This window comes from Delphinus delphis, chromosome 5 (assembly GCF_949987515.2).
Source record: "Delphinus delphis chromosome 5, mDelDel1.2, whole genome shotgun sequence".
NCBI lineage: Eukaryota > Metazoa > Chordata > Mammalia > Artiodactyla > Delphinidae > Delphinus > Delphinus delphis.
In genome coordinates this window covers 106284465-106293806 of record NC_082687.1, presented here as the reverse complement: position 1 = coordinate 106293806, position 9342 = coordinate 106284465, and the positions used below count along the sequence as shown (strand labels likewise).

Below are 9342 nucleotides of genomic sequence, written 5' to 3'. Positions count from 1 at the left end.
TTATATTACCTGAACTTCTAGTACAAATTTATAAAGTATTTCTAAGGGAAAGCATAATACAAATTCCAGCTTGAAACAACATCTCTATTTCTCTGCATGGTCCCCAATTATCATTGTGGGTCCAGGATTGTAAAGTGGGAGCCTCAACAATTGGGCTGAGTTTTGGAAGTTAAGTAAAAATTGACCCTTCCCCAGGGGTTAGTGGCTTGGTGACAGAAAGTTGAAGTTGAGAAGTTGAAACTGCAGTAACTAGTGAAGAGTGGAAAATTCATGTTCTGAGTTCTTCATTCATGAGATGTCAGCTAACGCTTTACAGAACACAAATACTAGTTAGCTAAAGTAAAGATATGTTGTGCAGAATCATTAAGGATTCAAGATCTCTGAGGCTGGCCTAGTTTTAATGATTAACAGAGCAAAGGTACTTCTAGTTTCAAAGAGGAAGACTTCTGTGATGTTTTTCCCTGAATTATTTATTTTTAAATTTGTACATACATATATTTTACATAAATCTCTGAATGTGATCATATTACATATTTGACTTTTTAGTCATCTTATATTTTGCTTTTTTCAGTAACAATTTATGTAACTATTCCTCTATTGATATGCATTCCAGTTTTCTGCCAACAACTATTCTTGTACATATTTTTTAATATAATATTGATTTTTTTTCTGTTAAGTTATATTTCCAAGAGTGGGATTTCTCGGTTGAAGTATATATACACTTTAATTTTAATATATCTTACTCAATTTCTTTTCATACATGTTGCAACAAACTTAATTTTCAACAACAATGTTTGAGAACCCTTTTCCTATATTCTTGTCATCAGTGTTATCATCTTACACACCTATTGCTAACACCAGTCTGCTAAATGTAAAACCGTACCTTACTTACTGTTTACCTTAATTTGCATTTCCCAGACTACTCCCTAACTGGAGCATTTTTATAAGCATATTGGTCATTTAGATTTACTCTTCTATGAACTGCCTCTTCACATTATTTATCTTTTTTTGTCATTTACTATTGGATCACTTCACACAAAGTTTCTTTGCTTGTCAAAAACTTTAGTCAGGCTCCTGAACCTTCTCCTAGGCCCATCTGTGCTTAATTTAGTTTTGGCAAGAACCCTGCTAAGTCAGTTTACCAGAACCCTTTACCTTCAATATCTGATCAGGTTCCTTGTCTAACCACCCTGGCCTCTCTCCAGCAAAGATCCTGTAGGCGGGTTTACCCAGACTCCCTCTGACCCTTCCTTGTAGTTCCCTCTTGGTAATTTTCCATCCAATGATCCCCACCCTGCTCCTTGGCTATAAATTCTCACTTGCCCATGCTGTATTCAGAGTTGAACCCAATCCTTCTCCCTCACAGTAAATTCCCATTTGAGTGGTCCCTCTACCTATCCTAATGGTCCTGAATAAAGTCTGCCTTATCATCTTTAACAAGTGTCACTGAGTATTTTTTCTTTAACACTTCCTGCTTGCTAAATCTGAAGAGCTCTACATACATTACAAATATTAGTTCTCTGCCTTTCAGGTTGCAAATTGTTTTCAATTCTGTTATTTGTCCTTCAGTTTTGGTTATGGTAACTTTTGCCAAAATAAATGTGAATTTCCTTACAGTTATATATTTTTATGTACAAAATTGGGATTTAGTTTCATTTCTTTTTAGATGGGCAACCAATTATATCTATTCTATTTATTAAATAATTAATAACTTTCCTACTGAGATAGGTAGATAGGTATATAAATATATATCTTCTTTATTTCTGGATCTATTATGGATTCTTAATTCTTTTCCATTATCTATTTGATTTATATCACTATCAATACCATAATGATTTAATTTGAATGGTTCTATATCCTTCCTTGATATCTAGAACGGGAAGCTTCCCTTGGTCTTCCTTTCTCAACATATTTTCTGGCTACTCCTAGTCATTCATTTATATACATTATTTCAGATCTAATTTTGTCTAATTTCAAAAGAAAATTCTTTTGAATTTATGACAAAGGACATTTTGTAATATTAAAATCCTCCCATGCAAGCATACAGGATGTTTCTCCATCTTATGTTTATTATTTTTTATACTACTGTATTTCTTACATTTTTCTTTTCCTTAGTTTTGCCAATTTGATAAAGCTGCTATTCAGTTTTTCTTCTTGATAATTTGGACATTCTACTCTAATACCCATTAAGAATTATTTCCTTGTCCCTCAGAATGAAGTACATACTTCTCTACCATTGTTTGATAACAAAGTAGAACTCTTTCCCCATTGCATTACCCCCTCAACTATTTAAATAAGACCTTTAGAACACTTTAATTTCCTCCCTATCCTTTTCTCCTTACCCCATCTTCCCTATGGAAGAAGTCTTGGGAATGTTTTTCCTTTCTCCTTATTACTAGATTTTGCTAAGAGACTTAATTATTTCCCCTTACAGATCGACCCTTATGTTTCAAAAGTCCCTTCTTATCATTTACATTGAGCATTCCTGGTAGTTTATCATTATCTCTTTTACTTAATATACAAATATTAGAAGGTCCATTCCTCACCATTGTTTTCTTTTCTCTTATCTTCCCCCATCTTTCTAGTTAGTGCGTTTTCCTAATACACTCTGCATTCTAGTGTAATACCCCAGAGGCATTAATTCCAGACGTGGTCTTCCATGAACCACTATGCAATAGCAATTCTAGCTCCTCATAATAATCAGCATAGTGGATGTAGGGAAATAATTTGTTAGTTGGTAATGGGGTAGTTAAACCATAAGAATAGCGAGGCACTGAAGCGAATATCTACCTGAAGCTGGTTGTTCAGCTTTTTCTCAATGACATCACATGTATATCAAATTGAATAAACTCACCATTACTAGAGATAATTACAACTTGCAACAAAACAACCATGTGATCAGAATTAGCTCTAGGTAAAATAAATGATGTCCAGAAAGTTCATCTTTGGCATCCTGCCACCTTTCCTATTAGACCCTATAATTTGCACTCTTTCCTCACATCCCTCCAGGTGCCCTTCTGTATGCTATTCTCACCTGGAAGACAAAAATCTCTACTAAACTTTGTATTTGAAAACACTTTGAACATTTTAGATGATTGGAAGACCGTATACATGATACTTTTGTGCAGCTGGGGTTGGAGCCTCATTAGTACATACTATCCTGGGAAATTAGTAATTCATCTCTAATACTAACTAGTTCTGACCCTTACTAGGTTGGTTCATCTAGATAACATTACCTCAATCAGCAATTTCAGACTTTCTTTTTGTAGTTATGTTTATCTACACTCTGCCTTTTTAAGTAAGAATTTGCTTAGGTCTTCTCTTCTACTGATTTTCAAGCATATCACAATTCTTTTACAAAAGGCTATTTTTAAGTGGCATTGCTATTTCCCATATTCTCACTCAAACTTCATTTAAAAAATAAGTTTCTTTTCACAAGCATCAGAAGTTTTTATTGTCAATTCATATGCTTTAAGAGAAAATGTTATCCTTTCACATGAAAACTGAAAGTTATGGAAAAAGTTATTTCTACCAAAATCATTCTCTTTTGCTAAACTTATTAAAAGTGACTTTCAATTTACATTTTTCATTAATCTTTTTCAAAGAGAAATCAAACTGTGGTGTTGATTTTGGATGACTCCTGCACTGTTCTTTCCAAATTCCCCAGGTGTGAAAAGCTGAGTGGGGTTTTAAATTAACAAGTATCAGCCAAATATCTTAGTTAAGTGGATGCATACATTGAAAGCATTTCTCTACTGGGATGTATGATATTCTAACGAGGCCATTTACAAAAACAAATGTAAAACTTTGTCAGAGCAGCCTTGATGTGAATGCTCGTCACGTGAATGCCACTGAAGAAATGAGCAGACATTAATAACTGCTATTTGAACAATTCTATATGCATTATGTAGCAATAGGATAGTCAAGAAGAGTAGTTAGCCTTTTCATTTAAAAGGATTATTCTTTTTTCTTGCAATTATCGAGCCCCAGGTTTGTTTCTGCTGCTGTTGCTAAGGACAATAGCCTGCCAGATAGGAAATGATGCTGATGAAGACATAAAATAACACTTACACGCATATTTTACTCAAAAATCCAGAGAACTGGGAATAGGGTATGTTAGGAAGGGGGTGGGAGTAACGAAGGGGAAGGGAAAAAATCAAACAAGGGAATACATAAGGGTGAAAAAATATAATATACAATAATTAATTCATACTCTGAAATTCCAGATGGCTCACTTTCAAACTAACAATTATTTCATTGTTCTGGGTCCTTTCTCTAATTTTTTTTACAGTTATACTCCTATGAATTATCTCTGCCAAAACTCATCCAAAGTCAGAACCGTAACCATAGAAGTACGATGAGCAACAATGTATATATAAATTACTAATTCTTTTCCATTCCAAAAAGTTGGTATCTGAAGAAGATCCAGTTTTGTACAGAGGTATATTAGCCATTAGCAACTATCTTTCTTTTCATTATTATTGTAAAACTTTGGGTTGTCACCGAAAAAGCACTGCAAATGTGTACAACTATAGAGGTGTTCCTGGTTTAAACACAAACTTTTTCTACCTATCTATCCATCTATTTACCTATCTAGAACTTAGTGACATCCTTCATAAGTAGACTTCTGGGATAGACTGTCATTACAGGATCAGTGCCCTCGACAAGAGTGTACTCAAAGAATCAAGGCACATACATGGTTCTTTAGAAAGGCAACAGCTGCCAGCAGCGGCAGCCTAGTTTTGCCAAGTGATTCTTCCTAAGAATTTCCTCAGCAAAAAGAAAAAAACTTGATAAATTCTCTTTGTAACCACTCCAAAGGAGGGTTTAATGACCTCCTCTCCCTTTAAAATCGCTTAAATACTCCACTAAAGGAGCTGCCTTAATCTCCTACATGAACTACTGAAGTTTAGGTTTTTTTAACTTATTATCTTTCCCTACAGTTTAGACAAAAGAGAAGTTAAACTTCTCATTCAAATAAAAGAAACCACATGACTATCTGAGAAAGCATACTGTAACAGAGAAAAGCAGAATATTAGTAAAATCTAGGTTTCAGCTAGTTATACCTTAGCACCAGCATTTATGTAAATTTCCTGTTGATTCTTTGGGGTAAAATAGCTGGCTTACCTCTAGGGAGTTAAATTGACAAGATGTGTTGAAACTACTTAGCTAGCTATAAAGCATTAAATATCTTACTAATAATTCTACAATAAAATCCATGACATGAGACAGATATTATTAATATATCCCCCTCACTTGGAAGGCAAAGCTCTCCACAAGACAGCAATTTGCAACATTATTTTTAGGTGTGTTACATTAATTTGCTTCACTAGATTTTATTTTGTATCTTGGCGATAAAGTTTTAGTCTACACACCATTGCACAGCACTTAGAACCAGGACTGTGTCACAATTTATGTAGCCAAAGTACAAAGCTAACACTGTACTCTTTGATATTTTTATATATATATATTTTTTAACATCTTTATTGGAGTATAATTGCTTTACAATGGTGTGTTAGTTTCTGCTTTATAACAAAGTGAAGCAGTTACACATATACGTATGTTCCCATATCTCTTCCCTCGTGTCTCCCTCCCTCCCACCCTCCCTATCCCACCCCTCTAGGTGGTCATAAAGCACCGAGCTGATCTCCCTATGCTATGCGGCTGCTTCCCAATAGCTATCTATTTTACGTGTGGTACTGTATATATGTCCATGCCACTCTCTCACTTTGTCACAGCTTACCCTTCCCCCTCCCCATAGCCTCATGTCCATTCTCTAGTAGGTCTGTGTCTGATATTTTTATATTTTTAAAGGTACAACATATAATTTTCCTAGAAAATTGAGTAAGTATACTCATGCCCCTTTAATGTCCTTGTCATAGGCAATAGTGAGGTGATCCTCCACCTGCCAAGAACTTAAAAATACAATTGCTTTTATTTGTTACATTAACACACAATAGTTAGAAGTATTGTCTTTCTAGTCTAAGAAAATTGCAATACTATTTGAAACTTTATCAATAATATTAAACCAGTGAAAGGGCATCAATGAACAGGACTGACTAGCATCTAAATATCTAAAACATGGATTTCAGTGGGAGTGCAGGGAGGGAAGAGAAAGTTTCAGTAAAAAACATCTCTAGCGAGGGGAGAGATACTACATCTGGTATAGCGGGTCAGGTCTGTTGAAAGACAGGGTCTGTGTGAAATATTCCTTAAGAAACTCAGTTCATTTCATATATACCAAGTAATCTTCTGAACAAAAATTCAACTTGTCAGGAAATGTGATACCATGAAAGGGGACAGAGAGATAGGATCACTAGTTTCAGGAAAGGAACATTCTTATCATAAACTGATATTAACATTGTATACCTCTATTATGTGTAACATAATATATACCCTCACAACTCAATGAGGTAAGTACTATTATTATATCCATCTTACAGATGAGGAAAGTAAAGTATATGGAGGCTAAACAGTTGCCCAAGATCACACAGGCATTTAAGTTGTATAGATGGAATCAAAACTAGGTAACCTGGATTCAAAACCAATACTACTAAGCTCTACAGACTACTTAGCATCTACAATAGTCATGTACAAATGCAGGTTTTTGGACCTGCAAAGACCCAGATTTTGGAACCTCATTAAACTAACATTCTCTGAGGCCCTATACACACCCTCCGTCTTGCTGACGTGCTCATTAAACTTCAGTGAGTTACTCTGAATATTTTGTAAATAGTGCAAATGAGAATTTACGTATTTTTTAAAAAGCAACAACAAATTATCTGTTTGGTGGGCACTTAATATTCTTGTACTCGTAGAATACTTCATGTTCTTCATAGAAGGCAAAAAAAATTTCCAATTATATATTAAAATTAACATGTCTTGAAAATGATTCATCTCATAAGAATAATACACATGGAATTTCTATATATAAGAAAAGTTAGTACTACCAATAGTCACTATAAGATAGTGGGTCAACACTGCACAAGAAATTATCTTGGGGGAAGGTCAGCTTTTTTTTCTGGTTTACTTCGCAATACATAAATAGATGTCAAGAGGCACTAGCTGTTTAGTCTGTGACCTAACACCATCTCCTACTGTTGAAATTCTTAACGGGCTGAATACCAGTCAGAAGTCAGGATTATGTCCAGTTCACTAACAATGTCATCATTTTTTGTTGATTCTGTAACAGTTCTCTCAACCCAGCAATACAAGTAAAACAGAATTAAGTTTTCTGTAAAAATAACGACTGAATGGGGCTAAGTGGATAACTTGATTGAGTAATGCTTTTATGTAACTTGAAAAACTGGGAATAAATAGTTCAACTATCTAAATAGTTGAAACATTCTTTAAATTATATTAGAATTATTTATAGAAATGTAATATAATTGGGCAAAATCAGAAAATACAGACTCACAAAAAGTCTTTATTCCCGAAAGAATAACATATCTCAAGTACAAAACTTTGGAAAGTCATTTGTGTTTAGTTATCAACAGATAGATATTAATGATGCTCTGTTAATATTCAGTTTTTCATAAAGCAGATAAAATTTCTATGATGATACCACATCTTGGCCTACCAGAGAACTCCACGGACTTAAATAAATGATACTTTTTATAACTTAGCATGTAGGGTTGTTTTAAAATTTTTTGTTTTGCCTCTCCTTCTTATTGTAGGCTATAAACAGCAACAGTGCTAGAATATTGGTATGTGTCATTTTTCTTTTAGAATAGATATTCCTACCTCCATAGATGCATTTCTTTTTTGGTATCTCAGTCATCGTCTCAAGGCTGGTGAATCTGAAGCTCATAGTGCCTAAGTTAATTTTCATTGTTCCTACAATATCTGTAAGATGAGTGAAAATACGCATTTGACAACTTTATACATATGTATGTTAAATTTTTGGCTACAATTTCTTTTAATATATTGACAGTATGATAGTACATGAAAAAATAAAAGATATCAATCTTAAATGCTCTTCTAAAGATAAAAGCTATAAATAATCTTTTATTAGGTATCCAAAGAATCTTTGAAGTCACCTGGAATAAAAAAGTGGACTGTGTTTACAGTCAATTTATTGGGAACTACATTGGTAACACTTTGCAATGTGTTTATTCTTTAGAATTAGTCAAAATTTATTACTAATTATTTTGTTAAATTGGAAAGAATAAGTTCACTACAGAGTTGGAAGTTTCAGTCTTTTAAAAAAGTCACCTTAAGTATGTAAGTCGGGGTTACTTTGGCAAGCAACAGCAATAATTTTCAAATGCCATGTCTCCTAGCTTTCACATTGTTCGGCTCTCTAGAATCAACAGTTGGTCATTTTCAATACCATTACAATATAGATTAGTTAATAAGCCTGACAAAAATTCTAACTTTTCTTTTTAAAGAGGAGAGGGCGTTTATAATACAGATACTAAAAATACAAGGGTTTCAAATTGCATGCAACATGTGCCTACAAAGAAACTAAATGTTAATCTAGTTCAAGTTACCTAAATGTATAAAGAAAAAGCAATGTGCTAGCCAACATCCTCACTAAAAAATAAATCATCATGAAACACAGGCAAATTCCTCCCTGTATCATAAAGGATCAAAAACCATAGGTAAAAATGTAGTGTTTCTCTAATTAACTGAAAACAATATATGCCAGGTAAAAGACTACTCAAGTCTAGAAGAGAAATAACACAAAAACGAGCCAGTTATATTTTAGGTACAAGTGACAAATATATTTCTTTTTATTGTTAAGTTTTCTCTAATGTATTTCAGTAACTGAAGTGTTTTATTTTATTTTATTCCACTGTTGGCCATAGTTTGAGCCCTACAGACTCCCTTCCCTTTCACCTCAAAGGGAGCTCCTTTGTATGTAGCCACACACTCATCATTAGTGTAAAGATCAGGCTGGATCTGCTCCCAAATCTTCTTCTTAGGATTCAGCTCCTTGTCAGGCTCTCCTGTTGGGGGAGGAAAAAAAATACATAGCTAACATATTAATAAACTGTCCATAGAGATTTCTAGTGAATTGTCTTGGATACAATTTCTGATCTTTAGATCGGATCAGGATTTAAACGTTTACTTTTTTAAAAAATTTTATTTATTTATTTTTGCTGTGTTGGGTCTTCGTTTCTGTGCGAGGGCTTTCTCTAGTTGTGGCAAGTGGGGGCCACTCTTCATTGCGGTGCGCGGGCCTCTCACTATCGCGGCCTCTCTTGTTGCGGAGCACAGGCTCCAGACGCGCAGGCTCAGTAGTTGTGGCTCACGGGCCTAGTTGCTCCGCGGCATGTGGGATCCTCCTAGACCAGGGCTCGAACCCGTGTCCCTTGCATTAGCAGGCAGATTCTCAAC

The 9342-nt window shown here is 34.5% G+C and overlaps 1 protein-coding gene across 1 annotated transcript in view; it reads right to left on the bottom strand.

The window, feature by feature from the left end:
- Positions 1–7925: 7925 nt before the first annotated feature.
- Positions 7926–9342, bottom strand: part of AIMP1 (aminoacyl tRNA synthetase complex interacting multifunctional protein 1) — a 40541-nt gene continuing 39124 nt past the window's right edge. The window contains exon 7 of the mRNA XM_060012857.1: positions 7926–8951. Coding sequence (XP_059868840.1) covers positions 8785–8951 — 167 coding nt within the window. The 3' untranslated portion in view covers positions 7926–8784. The remainder of the gene's footprint in view (positions 8952–9342) is intronic.